The sequence below is a fragment of the Plectropomus leopardus genome, chromosome 15, assembly GCF_026936395.1.
Source record: "Plectropomus leopardus strain MGB_pleo_1.0 chromosome 15, ASM2693639v1, whole genome shotgun sequence".
NCBI lineage: Eukaryota > Metazoa > Chordata > Actinopteri > Perciformes > Serranidae > Plectropomus > Plectropomus leopardus.
In genome coordinates, this window is record NC_142190.1 from 18,599,815 (window position 1) to 18,622,500 (window position 22,686).

The following is a 22,686-nucleotide window of genomic DNA, read 5'->3' on the forward strand; positions in this document are numbered from 1 at the left end:
GGATAGAAACAAACATTTACTACAGAATTCAGTTGCTGATCCAAACTCTGCTTTCCAAATTGAAGCAAAAAAGAAAAAGACCAAAAATTTTTTTTAAAAATCTAAGGGAACATTTGAAGTCAAAAGCCATGAATGTTTCAAAAGAAACAATCACCAGACCAAAGAGCCTTATTTCTCTGTGCCATGGACCTTGTTAACATGAAATATGCTTGGACCCATTTAAAATGTTTATGTTGTTAAGTTTGAAATTAAATTATTATTTGTGACAGACAGACAGACAGACAGACAGACAGATAGATAGATAGATATATAGATCCTTCAATATTTCAGTTTTATATGCAGGAAAACATGAAAACAAACTAAGGCATATAAACAACAAAATATTATAACACAACAACAAATCAACAACATAAATGAAAAAGTTACACCAGTTACATGTACACAGTAATTAATTATATTTTTCTCACTAACTGTAACTGATTGAACCAACATCCATTTTGTTATTTAAATGATAAAATTAATGTTGTTTTAATCAGGTACAGTTAATGACAAAAACAGTAACAAAGTTATTAATCAAAATATTGGTGGTTTACAAAGTGATTACATCTGAAGACTCTTTTTTTTTGTGAAAATTTAATATAAAGGTTATTCTGCTGATTTGGATATTTTTGCCTTGCAGGAATACCTTCTTTTGTAGTAACCTATTTCCAGACATTTTTCAGCTTCACTGTCCAAACATTTATTTAAAAAGTAATTAAATGTAATACTTTTATGACTTTAATAAAGTAATTAAAATAGTTACAATACTTACTATTTCAACAAAGTTATTAGTAATCTATATTCTCAACATCACTCCCTGTATATTTCCCCTCTATTATGGATATGATGTTATCGATCTTTAGAATAAACATGGGCTTGTGTTAAAGTTTATATTAACCAATTAAATACACAAGAGTCATGATGGGGTGCTAATGGTTTTATTAATTTGATATTAAAATCAATAAACATAATCAGACTATTGTGGTTACAAGCAGAGCTGTGGTACCAACTCCTGGCTGATACAACAGAGAAAGAATGATTTAAAAAATAAGAAAGAAAAAGAAAAAGAGAGAGGCACAATAACACAACAGAGATTCGGGGCAGGTGTCCGCAGGATGTCGAGCAGCCAGAGACGAAAACTGTCAGAAGCTCTGAACCAGAATGAGTTGTTACAGTACAAACCAAACAAAAAAAAAAAAAAACATCTTTTAAATTTCCATGCCTGTGCATAAAGCCACCCACTGTGCCTCCAAAGAAAAGAAATACGATGTAAAACAAAAAAGTTAGGTCAAACAAAAGTAAAAACCCAGCACGACATTTATTACACAACATAAATATAACAACTGTCAAGATATTGTATTCGAACAGGCATATATGTGAACTACAAATATAGACGTCATTGCTAAAGAGAGGATCAAGTTAGTTTCAGCAGGATACACTTTCTGCAGGTTTTGCTTCTTTATGAAATTATAATCACCGAGAGATCTATTGTAGAGCACTTAGCAATGAAGTACAGCCTTCCTACTGAGACTGGGGAGAGGAACACACACAGGACTAACTACAGAAAGATCCCATGCTGTTGATCTAGTCAAATAAGTTACCATACAAGACCAGAAGCATCATAACAATGGCATGTAGCTGTGGAGCTCAGGATGACCGATACTTCCCACATCCTCTACATGTTTGGACTTGTATGGGTTTCCTATAAAATCGTCGTACTGTCTGTCTTTAGTATCAAAATTGAAAAATAAAGGAAACAGAACATAAACACTTTCTGTTTGTTAAATGTCTCTCGCGCCATGCATTTTGGCAAATCTGGAAGGAGATGTAAATCACTGCAGTGTTGGATGATGACGTGTGTAGATATGGAAAGAGGGGTTTTGTTTTTATTATTGAGGGTGGGTTGTTGTCATTTGCTTTAATAAGATCAGTCTGCAGAAGAGGAAATGACTCCCTCCCTCTGATCATTCATTACAGGGGAGGGTGAGGGGTCTCTGCCCACCAGCCTTTAGTGGCTCCTGGCTAATCTCAGGAGCTCCCTGACAAGACAACTGCGAACCAAAGCCCTTCTGAAAGAAAAAGCACCCAGAAGGGGGCGGAACATCTCTGGTGCAGTGGTGAAGTTTTCCCAGAAAACTGATCAAATGTTCAAATTTCCCCACCAAAGTTAGAGAGAACAGGCAAGCCGACTCCTAACCTGAGCTCCGAGGCTATGGAGCACCTGAACCTCGGTCCAGAGTCATGACAAAAGAAGAGTTGTGTCAAGGAGAGGTTATGTTCACTGACTCGATGAGTCCGTGTGACCGCCTCGGCACCCAATAATGGAATAATTTCCTGAAAATGTAAGGAAATTTGCACTTAGCGTTGTTGAAAATTAAATAAAATTCAGTAATGTAATATCTTAAACAAGGATTTAGGAGAACGCCGTGGCTGATATTGTAATATTCAAAATCTTTCAGGTGGGCCTTTTTTTTTTTTTTTAAACTTATGATGTAATAATTTTGACAGGAAATGTTGATGTTGTAATGTTTGAAAATAAAAGTTTTCTTTTTCTAAAAAAAATTAAAATGTGCAAGTGCAAAAAATGTAGTGTTAATTTAGCCCACAGAAAAAAGTGTTTGGAAATGTCTATTTTAGGCTTTACGCAGAATTTAAAGTCTACCACAGATTGCAGGTGGTGTTACCTTGTCTGGCCTCATCTCTTAAAATCTCTGCATTCCAGAAAGGGTTCAAAATCAAATCTATCATTTAGAAAAAAGTTGACCTTAACACTTAAGTAGATTAATTTGATTTTCACTCAACTGCAACCTCGCAAAGTATGATGGGAGGCAAAGTTAGCATCACTTCATGTTAATAACGGTACTTTCAAATCTATGTGAGTGCACAGACTAATAGATAAAATAAAGGATGATTTAAAAAAAAAAGTTTAATTCACAACAACCTAATATGATATTACTTTATCAGTCTAAATGTTATTACAATATCAGTCAGAATATTTCATAACATTATTGGTCTGTTATTTAGTTTGGGTTTTATTACATTTTTGATCAAATTAAGTGCAAATTTTATCACATTTTCTAATGTTATTACATTTTCAGGAATTTATTTCTTTGTTTGGTGTTGCATGCCTCAAACCTCCAATGACAGAACACTGCATGAGCGTCACAGACACAGTTACTCAAAGTCACAGTGAAACTGCAGTTTTTGTTTCCTTTAAATGGTTTTAGGGCAGAACATAATGCAGAGAAAAGATAAAGTGTTAGGATACTAGCAGACAGGAAGGCAGGAGCAGATAGAAATAAGCCTCTGTATGTGGTGTTTTAACGTGATTTTACATTACAAATTATTATTATCATTTGTTTATGGAAAAAAATTGTTTATGGATAACCCTGGTTAAAGTGTTCACGCAAACACTGCCTCTCGCTGTTTCCAGTCTTTGTGCAAAGCTAAGCAAACCGGCTACTGACTGTAGATTTATACGTTCTGTTTGATCATAAGAGTGGTATCAATCTTTTCATTCAACTCTCAGCAGGAAAACAAATAAGCACACTTCCTTAAATGTAAGGAGCAAGGGTAATGAAAATGATAATAGCATCTATTGCAAGAGGAGGACATTTAGGAAAAACAAATTAAAGTAAATTAAAAACGGCATTGTTCATTTTATTGGCACGTCTTTTGTTTCAATTGAAATTTGCCTATCAATTTACAAATTTGGTCTGTCTACATATGTATCTATTAATTTATCGAGTTATTTGTAAATCAGTTTTTATACTGATTTATTGGGTTTATTTAAATTCTAATGTCTCTTTCTAATCAGTCTTTCTCGTCAGGTGTCCATCTGCCTACCATGTATGCAGCCTGTTGCAGTTTCCTATTTTTCCTGCTTTTTATTATAATACTTGTTTATCATACAACGCCCCCCAGGATCAATAAAGTAGTTCTAATCCTTTTGCCTATTGTTGTTCAAGTTGTGTTACAATCTGATGATGGATTTTTTTTTACTGTCTAATTTAACATTAATTGATGAGTGTCTTTATTTTAATTTGCAAAATCTAATTTATAGTCTATGATGAGGTAATATTATAGAAAGGCATGCACGATATTGGATTTTTGCCGATACATATAAACTCATTATGTCGATAACCAATATCAATATCAATATATCCACTTTTTCCCCATCTCATTTTAGTGACCTTCAAGTCTCTTCTGTAGTTGGATTAACGCCATATTATGTATTAACGCATCAGGATGGCCCACCAGCAGATGGAGACATAAAATACAATGCTTTTCAGTTTACGTAAAATTCATTCATTGAGCAAAATAAGAAAAATACTTCAACTTAGGGTCGATGTTTTGTACATGTTCACTTTGTTAAAAAAAAAACAAAAGAAAAAAGAAGAATATTGGTTTACCGACAAAAATCTGCACGTTGGCCAGTACCAGTATTTCATTTCAAAGCCATTATCTGCCGATACCGATGACGTGCTGATATTATTGTGCATCCCTAATTACGGATATACTATGAGTACATCTTAATAGCATTAGAATGTGAAATTACAGACGATAAATGTTTTTATGTATTTACTGTCAAGTAGTTGTATAAAATTATATGGGGATATATGAAAAAAAGATGTAATTTCTGATTTCATTGTGACTTTGGTCCATGTCTGTGAAGCTCACGTGACTCCTAACAAAGTCCGCTTCAGTGGAAAAGCTAGAAAAAAGTCTAGATTCAACAAATTGTCTCCTTACATGTTAATTTACAGGACAAAACAAATAAATATCAAAGAAATGGTATGAACACTGGGATCAGGGAAAAAAGGCAATAAAATATAATTTAGGGAATAAAAATTCAAACGTGCAAACATTTGACAGAGTCAGAGCATAAATATCAAACCATAATATTCAAAAAGGTTTAAACATACAAGCAGGACAGCGGCCATAAAAAGATACAACATTCATGATCTTTCTGGATCCTGACGACAAGAGTCTCCCTCTGTGTTCCAAACAAAATGTCTAACAGTAAGAAGCACAACAGGAAAAGCTCCACCAGACACTCACGTCTGTCTGTATGATCCTGCTGAGGAAGACTAGTCTACATTCATCAGCAAAGCAGCAGCAGCAGAGTTATACCTCGCTATGTCAGCATACAGCAGTGCAGCAGTCAGAAACACAAGACTGACCAGAGTCATCGACAGAAGGAATAATATGGCTAATACAGCTTTTTAACACAGCCATGTTAGCACCCAGCCACTGACAGATTAGCACCACAGTGTACCTCCATGCTCAGTTTGTCGCTTCATTCGCAACCTGCGACTCAGTGCCAACACTGACTTCAAGGAGGGTCTGGCACTTCATAATAGCAAAGTTAAGAAACGGAAAGTTCTGTTTTATGCTTTTTTTTCTCTTTTTTTTTTTCTCGAAAAAGGTTTCAGGAGGCAGCAACACGGTGCTCCATGTCAAAACCACAGAAGAAGAATGCATTGTAATTGACTAGGTAAAAAGCAGGCCCAAGTCTCCCTCTGCCACAGACACAGTGGAGGTTTGCTCTTCTCTACACGGACACACCAGCGGTGATAGCAGCAGCAGCCAATACAGAAAACACAATAACATGGCGTAGTGGGCAGAGAAAGAGTTAAAAACGGAACCAGGTTTCCCAAAACAACAGCAATTTAGTTTATGCTCTTCTTCGGTAATACTTTAAAAGGGAAATCATTTGCAGAGTTTATTGTTCTATTCATGCACGAAAAACAGCTATTATCTGCTGTTAAAGGCTGATACAAAATGTATTGATTTGTGGTTAAATGAGGTTTTCATTTCAGTTTCGTACTTCAAGTTTATGTTTTGGGAAACCCAGCCCCTTGTTTCTGTAGGGAAACCCCCTCCAGACTGACAAAAGGTGCAGATTTGTGTTCTCATATATTTGATTAAGGCACCTGATTCAGCAGGCATCATATTCGAAAACCAAGTGCAAGGTGAGTAACACTGTTGGTCTTTTGACTGTCGCAGGAAAATACGGTGTAAAATCAAAAATGGGGTGTGTGGTAATAATATCCGGTAATTGTGTCATGGACACTCTAAACCAAAAAGTCTCTTTGTGCTCATTCAGTAGCAGCAAGTATGAAATCATTCGACTGACAGTGCAGTGAGTGAACTTTGTGATGATGGAGACCGTTGATTGGCCAAATTATTTCCCAATCTGCAAAGAACTCCAGATGTCACTTGATTCTCTCAGTGCTATGCGGAAAATTGGCATGCAGAAACATTATTCCCACCGCGAGTACATTTTGGTATGCATCTAATTTACACAGGGAAAATGTGGAGGGTTGTAAGCATACAGCCTCCAAAAAAAAGGGTGTTTATAAAAGAAATGAGGGAAGCCCACATGGATCTGAACAAAACGGGAAACATTTGAAATGCCCCAAAAGAAACTCAAAGCCAGACTCTGAGATCTGAAATCGCAGCCAGCAGAGAGTGAGGCCATTTTTTAGTTGTTTTTTTGTACAAATCCTATTTCTTAAAAAAAAAAAAAAATTGTTAACACTTATCTTACGGAACAGCAATTTCGTAATAACATCCTCAGAAGTTTCTTGGAAAAAACTGCTTCATTTATTTTCACTACAGAGTGTTGTTATGAACATGATGGCAAACTGTAAACAATATATTTGGATGCAGAGGTGGAAATGGGTTGTTAGTCTTCTTGTGGTTATCTATGAGTAATGTGACAACATTACGTTTCCAGAAAAACAACAGAAAGCAAGAAAAATTGCAAAGCTGTCCAAGGGTACTACATGGATTTATAAAGAGAACTGCGGCTTCATTCCTATGAAAACTGCCCCTGTGGCACACAAAAACAAAAAAGTTCCACTTCCCGATATAAATTACTCAAGGGCCCATAGAGCAAGCGCATTTGCCGAACCTTTAACACTCCCTCCCAAATGCTCGGTCTCAGGCTCACTCACATTAAAAACAGTAGGAAAATAAACAATAAAAAAAATATTTTTAACAATGTAAGTCTGTGGGAGGACGTCTTTCCGGCCTGATAACGTCATGCGATGCACTCAGAAGTAGTAATGCCACAGTTTGGCCACTGTCAAATTGGCTTCAAAGCCCGATGCTGTTTGGCGCTGTTTTTGGAGGCTTTGGAAAAGAGCCCTCAGTATTTAGCAATTAAAATTCAGGCGAGGCAAACTTCCCGCATACAATTCAATTTTTTCCTGCAATCTACTTTTTAAAACAAAAATCATAATAAATCGTCATGTCAAAAGGCAATACTAGTCAAAATACAAATCAAATCAGCACCCAAGTATCGTGATAGTATAGAATAAGCATATTGAACAAGCTCTGCTGTATTAACTAGATAAGAGGCGACTTGCAGAGTGTTGCCTGTTCTCTGTAGGTTCATTACGACAAGCAACACCAGTCAATTTAATTGAAGTAAATGAATCCATTTTTTATGCATTAATATTGATTAGAGCAGCTCTGAAGACAAGTAAATTATTCCCTCATTATTGAAAACTTTATCGTCCATACATGTTGACACCTTCCTATCAATTAATTAATTCCCCTACTATGAAATTAAAAGCTCTTTCCAAGAAACTTCTTTGAAATTATTCCAAAATTACAGAAACACTCGTTTTTAAAAAAAATTTACTGAATATTACAAAAGGTGAATCTATAACCATATGTTAACATGTGAAGGAAATTCAACTTGCAATTTAAATAATTAACAAAAAAGTCCTAATACATCAGAACATTTGTATTCATTTTGCAGTTCTGGTAAATATTTTGTACCTCAAAGATGGGATAAACCTTCTCTGTGAATTTGTGCAATGGTATCAGATCTCAGAGTCAGACTTTTATACAACATACAATGGTATGCTTAACATACAGCCCAAAATACAGAAACCATCGTTCTGTTGTTGTTCAGATTAAGAATCAGTGTGACTCTTCGTCTGCTTGGTCCAACAGGGACAGTCAGAATCAATGAAAATGATCAGAAGGGGAAGTCTGGTCTGATGACAATTATTGAGAACAATGATCTCATTATTTGTGATTGGATCTAAATACAGATGCCATTTAAACTCTTAGGTGATTTCTTGGATAATGAAAAGTAATCAGCACCATGTGACAAACCCCAGTTGGATCACGGCAGGAAATCCGAGTCAAAACCTTCATGACAGGAAAATGTTGCAGGTGTATGTTTGACTAGCGATTTGAAGAAAGCGGAGAAACTTTGTGAATTCTTGTGACAAGTCTGTTGGCCTTTTTTTTCAGTTTGTGTAGAGAGCATTGCACTATATTGATTGACATTGATAATTCATACACACACACGCACACACACAAAATATTTTGTACAGAGTAAAGAATGGCGACAATAATTGGAATACATAAATATATTTTCTTTTGATTTTATATGTCATCACATATGTCAGATAGAAGAACGATATTACCCTGATTTGCTGAAGAAGAGCTTTATGGATCCACTTAGCTTTTATTGGACAAGAGTAGCACAAAGTTACACACTCTATTAGCTTAATAGTTGACTGTATAGGATTTATGTCATCAGAAATAAAAAGAATAAGGAATAGTTTTACTGGCGTGGATTTTCACTCATTTCCTTGACTGTTAAAATGCCACAGAGTCTCCTGGTTTGAATGTAAAGTTGCACAGCTTGCACCTATCATGTTAAATGTAAAAACCTGTGAGGACTCTTTCTTGAATCAGCCTCGTGATCGACTACAAAACACAAACGCTACGCTCTGCTGTCGGCCAACCAGCGGCCCTTTTACCACTGTTGACCCCCTGTCAGACCTGGGCATAACTGTAGCCGAAAAAATGCTTCAAACTGTGTCCCAAAAGATGAAACTGAGCACAAGTAGATCAAATCTTTGAAGCCATTTTTCCAGACATATTTCCCCACGTCTGTTACTTCAGTCAAGGTTGTTTTGAGCCCATCAGGCTGAATGGTTTTGTTGAAGTTGACCGTAAATTGGCACAATGATGTCATAAACCTCGGGCACACCCCTCGGCAACTGACACATCTGCCGTGTTATTATTTTTGTTTGTGTGTAAGTGAAAAGTTCAAAAAGGCAATAAGTGTCCGGATTGAGCCTCCATTTGTAACTGGCTTGCCATACAGTACAGTGATATAGTAACTTCCCCTAAGGCGGCCCGGAACAACGTCTTTCAATTGGGCTCTTCCCGGCCGCCCTAGGCTAAACCCCTCCTCATTAAGTCACAAGTAGAAATCAGTTTACAAATGATAACAATATAGCTCTCTGGAGAAATGTGTCTACACTGTACATCACCCTGAAGAGGAAGCCAAAGCAGAATCAGTTTTTCCATAGGAAACCTCTACTGAAGGCAAATGAATCATGACGCCAAGGGGGTCAGCATCAGGATCAATGTAGGGGCCCTGGAATCAAAACCCTCTTTTTTTTTTTTAAGACCACAAACACCCTATCCACACGGCTCCTGACCAGGAAATAGACCGATCCTGTCAAGACACCCAAAGCCAAGCAATGATATGCGCTCATACAACCCTCCATATCATTACGTGGCTCCAGACACATGCAGATCTAACCCTCGTCAGGTCCGACACCTATTCCCTGCTAGTTTATAGACCTAGCCAAGTCAGGTAATAGACCTATCCTAGCAAGTAGTCGTCAAGTACACTTGCAGCATTCACACCAGGCCTTTTAGCAGCAAATGGAAGAAAAAAATGCTTTTCTTTTTCTTTTTCTTTTTTTTTTTCTTTTTTTTTCCTTTTTTGGACAAAGTGCTTTCGTTTTCAAACATATAAGATAGAGTATTCTATACATATATCTAACATTTAGAAGATACATATTAACTTATATAGACTATTTACAAAAATTAATCACTACTAAGAAAATAGCTATGGACGGTAAGGGAGAGCAAGTCATTAGGCTACAACTAGACTAAGGAGTCAAATAAGAATCATGGATACTCATCATTCTAGTTTCAGAAAAAAAGCACCATTTCTCCCTTTTTAGACGGAACAGAAATCAGTAAAAATATATATATATGTAGCACTAGCTGTTATTCAATCACACAATACAGAAAGACCACCAGACATCAGAGTTCATTCTGTGAAGGAGCGCCTTCTCCACTTCAAACTAACCTGAATTCAGCCTCAAACGCGCTTGGTTGAGTTTTTAAGTTCCTGGCAAATGGCTGCGTTTCCTCTGAGGAGGCAGCAGGGAGGCAAGCATACAGGCATCATGCATTTCTAAACGTTGGACATGCTGCCAGTTCGTGGCCTGGATATTGTAACTGTGTGTTTTGGTGAAGATAGTTATTCTATGCGGTCAGGAAGGGTGTGAGCTGAAGTCCAAAGGCAAGGCCAGGCAGACAAAAATCCAACAATGCAACCTCAAAAGGCAACAATGCCACTATCAGGAAATGCAAAACTCAACCGACTTCATGGTCAAAGAGGGAATACGTGTGAAAATCTGAATGACAATGCACAGTGCTGAATCCAGATCAATCTGGGACAGACTCAAATGGCTTTGGCTTTCTTACAGAAACTGTCCTCATGCTGTTGTCCTCTGAGTTCCTTGCTTTCCTGGACAAGTCCCTGTCCTCGCTAAAGACAGCATGTCCTCATTCTCTTTATAGACCATTCAAACTAGACCATGGCTTCACTGCATTATGTCTTAGATAAATGCAGTCGTGCCTCTCTGTATTTCCCTCAGCTGGCAGAGGAGACTGAAGGGGTCAAGTGTCGGTTTATGTATCAAACTCTGGATGCTCTTTCCGACTTTTCTCCTCCACATCTCCTTCTTTTCACTCAACCTCCAAACCAACAGGAAAGCTAGCAGGCAGCTAAAGTACAAAAATATAACAAGAACTTTTTTTTCTTCGGTTTTTGTGTTTTTTTTTTCCTCTAGCTTTCTCAATGCAAGGATAGGCTTTTAGAAATGTGTCATGCTTAAAAATGAATCAATTGTCATGTAAAGTGGCATTTCACCATTGATAGATATAGCATTAATGCTTCTATATACAGTACTTTAAAACACATTAATATTTTGTTGATGAACTAAACCTTGTCTACATACAGAAATCAAACGAGTGACAAAAGGAACAAAACATTTTGGTTATTGTCGGTGACATTTTGACAAACAAGCAAAAATGTAACATAGCTTATCTACTAGCACTCTTAGGTTTGTCCTAGAAAGCGCCATTAAAACAATTAGCATGTGGAGGGAGGAATCAGTTTCAGGAATGAAGTGTTTGCTAAGCAACATGTCTACTGGAGATGCCCACAGATGGGGTTAATTTTCAGATTAAAAAAAAAAAAAAAAATTAATGAATGTTCCTTTTCTATACAGAATTGGACCCAAGCTAATTTCACAGTTCTATGAATTCCCTGACCCTCCCACATTTCTTACATTCAATACGGCGTCAGGTAAGCTGTGCAAAACCTTACTTTAACTGGCTGGTCGCCATTTCGTTGCATGTGTCTTTGGTACAAAAAACAATCAAAATATAGTGTGCAAATATTTTTTTTTATAACTCTAAATGAAAATATCTGTTAACCCTCCCCCAATCCCTAAAGACAAGAGTACCAAAAACCAAAAGTGATCTATTGCAGAGCCCTCCTATATACACAGACTCTGTGGCATCACGCAACAAGAGCTTCCACTTGTTTTATGTACATTCAGAATATCTTGACTGAAATACACGACGAACCCCACAATTTTCTCCCTACGCGCATTCACTAACAATCTCCCTCAGTGTAAAGTAGTCCTCTCCTCGGCTGGACCTCAGGGAGCTCTGACCAATCACCTCTCCTCGTTCAGTCCCTCTCACACACTCACTCAGACTTACAGAAACACACACATACATACACAAGGCACAATGAATAGAACTCTGATCAAACACTAGTATGAACACACCAAACTGTTAGCCTGGTCTTCTCTACTGTACAAAAAGGGGAGCCGGTGCCGTTTTTCACTGGGAGACACTTCTATGTACAGTTTCCAAGAGGAGATGGATCACTGTCTATGTTCTCTTCATCACCACCACCATCACCTTCCTCACAGTCTGCTCCCATTCTGGCAAAATGCCTGTTTCACCCCGTCCAGTTATAACTAGCACAAGGCCAAAAAGCACCAAACCACATGCACTTTCTCTCCACATGGTCAGCTAACTTCTGTTGTTTGAATTAACGTCGTCAAAATTAGCCGTTAAGCTTCCTCCTGCCTGCTGAAAACTTCCACTCAGCAGGACGTCTGATGCTTAATCGTTAAAGTCGAATTTTAACTTTTTTGTTTCGAGCTTTATTTTGCCAACTCCTACATTTTAACAACAGCAGACCTGATTGACAAACAGGGGATGGCATGAACATATTTAGGCCTTCAATACAAAATATTTCCTGCCACCCCGTAACGCCTTGGAGCACACTGCTTTTTTTTTTCTTTACTCTGCAGCTATCTTAGTAACCAATGCTGTTTTCATTGAAATATTTTACTGAGCGGGTTGATTTTAAGATCCTGGAGTTATGTTTTGTTGCCATGTGATAACTGGAACTTCGTCCAACCTTTGATGGTGTTTGATTTGTAACAAAACTTCTTCTGTCATCACAACCTCAAACAAATTGTGTGAAAGTATTCCAGTGGTTACACTCGTGTGACTATCTCCTCGTCAGCCCTGGAAGCAGACCTCCAACTGAACCGACCCGACACAACACTATGTTAAACACATCTAATAATCACCAGTGGATTTAGGACGTGCTGTTAGCTATACACCTAACCATCCCTCGCTTTTAGAGGCGCTTTTACCCAACAGATGCTCACGATGGATTGGGAGACGGTGACGAACTGACTCTGCTCACAGCGTGTAGAGACAGTAAGCTAGGGTGTGTGCCATACAGGTGCATGGCTAAAACAAGCACACATACATACACACAGGGAGTGGTATGTGTGTTTGTGTGACTAACAATGTGTATGTACTCTGGGTTGGAGGGGCATGCAGAGGGGAGCATAGTTACAATGAGACAGCACGGTGGCAAAATTTAGTCCACTCCTCTCAGTGGACTGCGGTTTGTCTAGATTTTAGAGGTGGGGACTCGCAGGCCGACCAGTCCGCCGGTGGGATCGCCGCGTCCTGTGTTCTCCAAGATCTTGTTGACAAAGTCTGAAGTCTGCCCAGCAACAGGTGATGCCACTGCACCCACAAAAACACATTAAGAAAGATGTTACACGTTAAGTATTTTTCATGCAACTAAGGCCCCGTGTCCACTGAAGCCTTTTTTTCCAGTTGAAAACAGCAAGCACTCCTCAGGAAAGGCCCAGCTGGGAGCGCTTGAGAGCGCTCTGGACGCGCAGCGTTTTTCCAGCCGAGGCGCTTTGGTTGTATCTGGTTGCTATAATGCAGAATATGCACAGAAGTGAATATGATGAAGAGTGCTGGCTTTGGGTGAAGGGAACGCTGAAGAACGTTGGTGTGTGGGTTCATAATAGAAAACATATATTAATGTATATATAGTATTTTATTTCTCCTAGTCTACTGTTGTTGTTCAGCACTTGTAGTAAACCTGTAAGCCTTGGTCTGTTTGTCCCACCCCTGCTCCACTGTGATTGGACCGCTGGGTAAAAAGTGAAGGTGACGAGTACAGCGTTTAACCCAAGATGAAAATGTTTCAGCTGTCGGTGCTCAGAAAAAAACAGCAAACATGCAGCACTCGACGCAGAAAAGATGCCCAGCGACTCGTCACACGTTGCTGTTTGCAGCATAGCATAAACATGTGGAGCTCTCATTGCAAAGAATTTTAAAAATAAGATGACTTAAGGGAAAAACGCTTTGGTGGACACAGTCCCTCGCTTGTCTAAAACAAATGCATACAAGTTTGTGTACAACATACAGAAAAGATTATTTCTTTTTCAGACAGGGAACTTTATGTACTTGTAAAAGGCATTCACTGACTCCGTATTATGTTCTGATTTGTAAAAGTGTTCATATGATGCAATGAGTTTATCTCATCTGGGTCAATAGTTAGTAATTTGCTGTCTGAGCTATATTATTTCTCATCATCTGCTTTTTCAAGAATGTCAAATTTTAATTTAACAGCTTTCCATAAAAAAACATTCAAAAGTGTAACTCTGCTCTGATTATTTTGAATCTTATTGTGAATTATATCATCGTATCTAACTCTTAGTTTCCTCATTTCCCTATATATCTATAAATACTTTCCCACTCCCCATATTTCATTACCAAATTTATTTGACAGAATTTATGCCTCATTTATTATGTGACAGAAAGTCTTCTAAAAAAAAAAAATTCTGTACACTACACATAGTAATTACTCTCCTCTAAGTTTCTGCACGGTCAAAAAAATGGCTTCCATTAAGTTATAGATATATTGTATTATTTGTAGGGCTGTCAAACGATTATTTTTTTTTAATCACGATTAATTGCTTGCTTGCAATTGCTTGACAGTTTTGAAGTTCAAGGTAACAAGTAAGACAATTCTTACCAGACTGTCTTGATAGGGAATTCAAAATTCTTGAGGTGAGAGGTCAAGACACCCCTGTGACCCCCTTCCTGACTAGTGACATGACATGGTTGGTACCACTCGATTCCTTAGGTCCTAACAGTCACAACTCTGGCTTTAAAATTAATTTCAGTAGAGCCTCTTAAAGACAGGATTACTGGCCTTTGATTAACATGATTACAAAAAAAATTAATGCATTTTGTCCAAACTTAAAACGCATCACAAACAACTCTTTAACGTTGACAGCCCTAATTATTTCTATGGTGTGGATGTAGTTTGAAGTACAATTTATGTATGTAACTCAAGGTACTATCCTAATTACAGTGTGACTTCTTATGTCTGTGAGTGACGTCTGTATAAATGACTCAGTCTTTGTTCCTTACCGAGTGTCTCCTTGATGAGATGCTCCAGAGTGTCAGCCATGTTGGTCGGACGCGGAGAGGAGTCCTCCACTCGAGCCACTATCTCCTCCTTGATGGCATTGATAACAAACAGCAATCGATCTACAGGAGGAGACCAACAAGCATTGACGATTACACACTAACAAGGCATGAAGAAAATGAATACAGAAGTTGTTGAGAAAACCTTTGTGGTGAGCAACATACCGTACTCTGTGCTGAGTCCCCAGAGCTTCACCTTGTTTGCTTCATACTGGGCCTTCTTTTTTAAACGACAAGCTCTATAAAACAGGAACAGATGAATGGAGTTTACTAACAGGAGAGTGAACCACTGAGAAACATGATTTACTGATCACAAATCACCACCTCGATCACAGCTATATTCTAAAATAGACTCATGTTCTCAGTGATAAAATACTTCTATTGATAATCTGGAGGTCAGTGTGATTGTACATAACGGTCTAATGTCGCTCTGATGTGTGCGTCCTGTACATGCGTGCAGGTGTTACCTGGATGCCAGCTTGTTCTTCTCCTTGCGAGACCGCGGCCGTGCAGTCAGCGGCAGCTCACTGACGGGGGTCAAATCACTGATCACCTTGTTCAGTTTTCGGAGTTCGGTGCCGATCTGCAGGAGCTTACGTGGATTGGGAGTCAGGTCTTCCACGTCTGTGCGGCGAGACTTCTTCAGCATATACTTTCCTTCATGAAAACCAAGCAAATGAGCAGCAGTGTAAAGTTTCATCACGATAAAATTTCAAATTTACTCTTTCAACAACAACACAATATTTGTTGGTATCACGAAGTCTGTCACGATGCGATATTGTTTCAATTCCATACAGGGGCCTGCGATAAATTTGACATGATATCATCATTGCCTTGAGCTCTGTTTGAATATTTAGGAAGAGGGTTTGCTTGAACGAAAATTGTGATTGATGCAATGGGAACGATAGGGCGTACCTAAAAGACTGAAATATGTATCGATGTTTTCACTTTACATTCATAAAATTGGTCTGTTTATCACTGACTATATCAATTTGCATCAATGTGTTGTTACACAGCTAGAGAAAAGGAGCATTAGAGATAACGCTTAAATTAAATTCAATGTTCCAGCAGGCATGAAGCACACAAGTGTGTGCAATAAAAAAATTGCAGTTGCCATTTCCATTTTTTAAAATCCATTATTTTCTTACTTCTTACTTGTTTATCAGGTTAACATTATTTGATGTACCTTCAATGTGAAAGTGTGTCATTTTCTATTCAGTCACAGTTGGTGATACCTGCTGTGGATTTATAACAGATTCAATGATAAAGAAAATGATCACTGTGTGATGGACTGCAACCCCTTCAGTTATGACTGAATTTCAAACAACAAAAGCTTGAAGTGCTTCTCCTTTCTGAAAAACGCTACAAAATGATTAAAATTCAATATGAGTCATCCTCTACATATGCAAACAAAAGCATAAAATAAATACGGACGTGAGGCAAGAGAAATGATTTGCAGGCTTGTGTTGTTTATGTGAGAAATGAGACATGCTCCTTTTATTTATTTAATATTTCCAATGTGATCAGTTAAACTGTGGTACCACTGCAGCATGCTGTGCACAGCTGCTGTTGTGGAAAATCCAGTCTCAGTCTTTCTGAAAGACTCAGTATGTGCACTGAAGTCTACACTGTAAAGCATATATTATGTGTTAAATGCCTCAAGATGGGGAAATAAAATGTCACATATACAATAATCTAAAAGTCTTTCCTTTGAAGATTTAACATCATAAGCAAGTTTGAAAGCAAGGATTATATCCTACAGTGCAAGCTTGTGTTCACACACACACACACACACACACACGTATATATATGTGTGTGTGTGTGTGTGTGTGTGTGTGTGCGTGTGTATGTGTATGTGTATGTGTATGTGTATGTGTATGTATACCGTGGAGAGGCCCGTTCTTCTGGTACAGGTTGCTAGGCAGCGTGTGTCTGTCCCACTCAGATGGCTTCAGCATACGTTCCTGTTTGGAGGGGGTGAGCTGCTCACTGTACTCCCAGAAGTAGCGACGCTTGCCTCTCTTCCGACTGGAGACTCCCGCTGTCAGGCCTTTAATGTCCTCCATCAGCTCCATGTCACAGCCTGGAGGAAACGAGACGGGAAAAAGGGAGGAAATCAGAGCAACAGAAAGACAGAGAAGAAGAGTTAAAGGTAAATAAAGACAGAAAGTTAATCATTTGAGAAATAAACCCCTTGTTTTTGGTCAAACATGTGAACCAGAAGCATGAAGATGACGGGTTGCTACCTGGCTCAGAGAAGGCGTCACTCATGTCGTCGTCCTTGTCGGCTTCGTAGTCTTCATCCTCTTCCTCATCCTCCTCCTCCTCATTCTCAGACAGCTCGTGCTCGCTGCCAAAACCCTCATCGTGGTCTTCATCATCTAGCTCAAGCCCATCGCCTTCCTCCTCTTCAGCCTCTTCCTCGTCCTCCTCCTCCTCCTCGTCCTCTTCCAGCTGGGAGTGGGCTCTGCCGGCCAGTCTGCTGCGGGTCAGGAACAGAGAGTAGTTGTGCTCCTCCTCCTTGCTCTTCTCCGTGCCCTCGACAACTAGAACGCCACCGCCGCCGCTAGCCCCCGCAACACTATCAGCGCTGCTAACCAGCCCAGAGGTGCTGCCCTCCAGGGCCTGACTCGCTTCCACCAGTTGAGGCACGGTGGCAGACCAGCCCACAGGTGTCTCCCTCCTCCCTGTCACCTCTGGTCTCCTCTCAAAGCTCGTCAGGCTGGCAGAGCCGCTGGCTGCTGCAACAGGAATTCCTACAAGGGTGGCACTCGCCGAAGTGCAGGCCTTCTCTTCTTGGGGCTGGGAGAGAGGCAGAGGTGGATCTGACCTCTCAAAATCCGTCTGGGAGGGCATTTCGGGCTGAGCTTTATGTACAGCACTCACACGGACTTTAGCCTTCCGCACAAAGTCAGTGCTGTGAGAAATTGGGGCTGCCATCTTGTTAACTCGCCCCTGGAGCTTGGTTTGAGCTTGGCCATGGTCCTGGGTAAGACTGAGGAGGTTCTGGGTCTTGGCCATAGTCTCAGTGCTAGAGGGGACAGGTCTGGTGGCTTTTTGGGAGCTTTCAGGAAAGTCCGGGAGAAGGTTACGAGAAGGACGGGAAGAGGATGTGGAGCTCGGGGAGGGCCGCACAGAGCCGGGGCCCTGGCCAAGGACCAGGGGTCTCTTACTGTGACAGGGAAGCTGGGACGGTTGAGGCTGAGGGGCGGGCAGGGTCAAGTCAGTAGGGGGGTAGAGTGTCTCACACACAGGCTGCGAATCCTCACTGTTGAGCTGTGCCAGCGTCGGGGTTCGACCAATTACTTCCTCATCCTGGTATGGACTAGAGAAGTCATCTAATCCAAGGAAATCCACCTCTTTGGTGCCCCAGATGTCACAGCTGGCCAGCCGTGTGTATCTGCAAAGCACAGAGACATGAAGGTCTGAATGAAGACATCAAGATACAGAGCTGTCTGCTCTTTTTGGTCTAAAAACTCAATATGAGTTCCTGTCGATGCAGGTGAATATTTTTTTTACACCCTGTTTTGTTATGCTTGTTTGAAATTTACAAAAAATGTATACTAATTCTCTTTACTTGTAAAAAGGATCTGCAAACTTTCTGTTACATAGAACAGTCAGTTCAACGCCTGGCCGCTTAGCATGTGCTAACAAAGCAGCCGCAGATAATGTCTGAAACTAAGTCATGAAACAGTCCCAACAAACTTGCACCAACACCCAAACTGCTTGACTGTCTTGTTAAACTTGTCTTATAGGCCTGTCAATCGGTGAGTTTGCGTGGCAGGCAGTCTCTTAAAATCCCTGGCAGTGAGCTCACACTCCCACAGCAGTAGTGTTATGATATACAGAGAGAGAGAGAGAAAGAGATAGAAACAGAGGTCATAAAATAAATTCTATTTTGGCATCCAGAGTTGCACTTCAGCAATATTTCTAAAGTGATAAAAAGCAGTTTTAATGAGATTACTGATGTAAGATTCTAGATTCAAATCAAGGTCTAGAAGCACGCCAAGGTTTTTATGCTTGGGGTATTTTGTGTCAGGGATTTGAAGGGCCCGTACACATGCCCTGTCTTTTGCACATTCCATTCTACTGTTGACAATGGAGACGCGTGGCAGGCGAACTCATGAGCCGTGCCGCCACCGTCACGATGCGCACTCATTCCAGATCGCCTATTTTAAGTGTGCAGCAGCCGCGACCTGAAATGAACGGTGTTCAACTTTTGGAACGCAGCAGCGTGCACCACATGCCATGTGTCCAGGAACAACCAATCGCAGTCGGCAGATATCTCTCCTTTCTTCTGTAAATATCAGGAGGACAAGTTGATTATTTTAGTGCAGGGGTAACACGAGCTATACATCACTTCCACTGACTATATTTAGGCCTATTACAAACTTATAAAAACACCTGGAAGAAGATGTGCTCTGCACTCAGAACGTCTGGAAAGAGGGCTATGATAGAGACTGGTTACGGTCGCTGAGCAACCTCAGAAACAACCTGCTTCTCCGCTCATGAATGTTGGCACAGAGTGAACCTATGAGTAACACCCACCACCCAACCTCGTGTTTCCCAGGTGGTTAAAGACGCAGCATGTGTACGGCCCCTTAGCGCAGAGTATTCCTCTCCAGACCTTTGCTCCAACGATTAAATCCTCTGTGTTGTCTTTGTTCAATTGCAGGAAATTATGTGACATCCACAAGTGATCGATACATTGAACCAGTTCATTGATGGGGCTAGAGTCACAGAGTGATAGAGATGAACAGTTAAATATCATCAGCATAGCTTTGAAAGTTAATCCCATGCTTTCTGATGATATTTCCTCATGGCAGCATAGAGATGGAACAACACAGGTCCCCGAAATGAGCCTTGAGGAACCATGTAGTGCTTGTGTAAGATGAGGAGTGGTAACCAAAAGAGATAAAACAGTCTCAGACAGAGAAGTCCTAAACCAATCTAAAACACAGCCAGAGAGGCCAACACACTTCATTAGTCTGTTCATAAGGATGCCATGATCGTCTGTATCAAAAGCAGCGCCTTAGTCCAAAAATACTAATATTAAGTTTCTTGTTTTCCATGTTCATTCTCATATGTATGTCATTGTTAAGTGAATATATTTGGACAAAACAAAACATTTGGAATTGTCACAATGAACTCTAGTAAACTCTAGTAAAATGTTTTTAGTCATTGATAACTGAAGTAACTGAGAACTTAATCAATGCTGGAAATTTTTTGCTGCGGCCCTAAATGCAAGCATATTTTCTGCACTAGTTAGAACTGCATGGTAGCTGGTGCGGGATACATTTTTTAAGCTGAAACATTTCAAGTCTGAATGACGCATCTATGCCTCAATTTATATCACCCGAAGCAAATCTGCATCTGTTTACATTTGCTTTTTTCACCTGTAGTTTTTCCTTTACATTCAGTTTAAGGTTTTTAACTTTTCCAACAAGGGTTGAAAACCTGAAGGCAGTCAAACTTGCTCATACCACAACATATAAACAGATCCAAGAAGCAAACAAAGAGCTCCAGGGTAGTACTTCATCTGGTAGTTACAGTTCTGACACCCACACAGACACTTTAATCTCTTTATGAAGCTTACCAGATGAAGAAAACGACTGTTTGATGAAACCACGGTGAAGAGCAAAGGTACCTCAGAGCTCACAGAGAGAATATGTCTTCCACTGACCCAGAAAAATGGCCCATTAGACTATGACGCTAACCCAACAGAAGCATAGGCCTATCTGGACAGTCGAGGTTGCAAAGAATGACTCACTCATTAGCCAAAAAGATACAGCACTTTCCTCTGTTCCACTTAAACATGACCTCAATCAACCCTATTAGCAGCAGCTTTTCCCAACCCTGCAGCACTAGCCAGCACGATTCCACCTTAGTTTTAATCGCTTTTAGACTTCAGAAACTGTCGTCCGCCCTCAGCTGACACTCAACATCAGAGGAGAGAGTGCATGAACTATTTTGGCAGCAAAGCTTCAGGATAGCTGCAGGACAGACGGAGCATCACCTGAGATCCCAGGAGACTGCGGCAACCAGCTGCTTTGTTGTTTACTGGCCTCTAAAACCACTCCCTGCCTTCAGGAAAACCACTACCCACTTGCAATCATCCTCCGTGTCAGACCAAGATGACCTGCCTCAACGATTAGTGGTCAGTGACGGTGTGCTCTACTGCTATAAAAACCTTTAGGCACCTGTCTTATCACATAACGTTCACAGACTGACTGCGATCCTACAGTAAAAGTCAAACATCCTGAGTTCACATCATACAGGGAATCACTGAGCACAACCTCCTCTATACCACACAGCTCTTGAGTTGATTATTAATTGATTAAAAAAAAAATAAATCCCGAGAATCGATTGATGATTTTAGCAAGCAAATATGACATAACATTTGATGGTTCAAGCTTCTTACATATGAGAATGATTTTTCTTAGTGCCAACAAAAAAAAACAGACCGTGTCTTAGTTTATTTCTCAGTAGTTTCTAACAATGTCTGTGACTCAGTTAAAAAACAGGCAAGTCTTATGGACACCAAATACAACCTCCTCTGCCAATACTATTTATAGGGTTCGACAGCAAACGGAAAGTTACAATAGTGACTTTTTAACACTTTTAATGCCACTCTGAGTGACAATTAAGACCATTTTTACAATAACTAAAACTGAAGGAAAAAACATAAACCTACATTAATTTCCTAATTAGATGAGGTTCGACAGAACTGAAAAAAAATGAACTCGTTGGCACATTTTCTTGGCAATTCTGCGTTTTCACTCTCCCTGTAGGATTTTACTGCCTTGATTCCAATTGTGCTAACATTTTGCATAAAATACGCCGAGCCTCGTATGCATTGCTTCATACAGGTTTCAGCCATGTCATGCCATGTAGTTAAATTGACAATTTCTGTTAAATTTGCCCTTGACGCCCTGGGTGTGCAGTGACAGCTAGCTAGCAGACAGTTGATCATGTGCTCTGAGTGTCAGCCGTAAACAAAATATGACTTTTACTGGTTTCACTGATCTGTGTGACATTAATACGAGAGGCATTCAGTAAATTATCTTTAAATAATAGATGTAACCAATTTTTTGAGAATTAATAATACGACATCAACAACAACAAAAAAAAACAAACTTTTTCCCATATCTTGCCATACTTTAGACTGTTGGAAGATTAATTTAGTAACAATAAAGGCTTAATTTTTATATTAATTAATTCAAGCTTCGGCACAATTAGTACTAGTAAGTGATGTTGTGCACAATCATTCATTATGTAAGTCACCTCAGGTGAGAGTGAAACAAAGTACATCATTTAATTTCCATTAAATTCATCAGTATGTTTTTTATATCTTATTTAATTTCTGCTGTTTTTAATGTGATCTAAAATAAGCCACAGCACAGAAATAAATAATCCAGTACCTGGTGAGGTCTTCCCAGTAGGAGTCCCACTGTTCGAACGCTGAGCTGCTGTAGACCGTCTCGCACTCGCCCAGACCCATGAACTGATCCGCACAGCCCTCCACCTCCTTGCCTCCGTCCCCGACCCCCACCACGCTGTCCCCACAGGGGCTCTGCCGGTGGGTTATGTCTCTGTCCTGCAGCGAGGAGGAAAACATGGCGGTGAGTCTAACAGGTGGTGGGTTAGAAGTTGGACGATAAATTATTTTAATTACTTTTTGTTGTTACA

The 22,686-nt window shown here is 39.8% G+C and overlaps 1 protein-coding gene across 2 annotated transcripts in view; it reads right to left on the minus strand.

Moving 5' to 3' along the window:
* Positions 1 to 961: 961 nt before the first annotated feature.
* Positions 962 to 22,686, minus strand: part of crebrf (creb3 regulatory factor) — a 36,719-nt gene continuing 14,994 nt past the window's right edge. For both annotated transcript variants that reach the window (XM_042499458.2, XM_088088124.1), the window contains 7 exons: positions 22,419 to 22,594; positions 17,244 to 18,397; positions 16,883 to 17,080; positions 15,465 to 15,654; positions 15,163 to 15,236; positions 14,941 to 15,060; positions 962 to 13,230 (listed from right to left, as the gene is read on the minus strand). In XM_042499458.2, the coding sequence (XP_042355392.1) occupies positions 13,112 to 13,230; positions 14,941 to 15,060; positions 15,163 to 15,236; positions 15,465 to 15,654; positions 16,883 to 17,080; positions 17,244 to 18,397; positions 22,419 to 22,594 (2,031 nt within the window). In that variant the 3' untranslated portion in view covers positions 962 to 13,111. The remainder of the gene's footprint in view (positions 13,231 to 14,940; positions 15,061 to 15,162; positions 15,237 to 15,464; positions 15,655 to 16,882; positions 17,081 to 17,243; positions 18,398 to 22,418; positions 22,595 to 22,686) is intronic.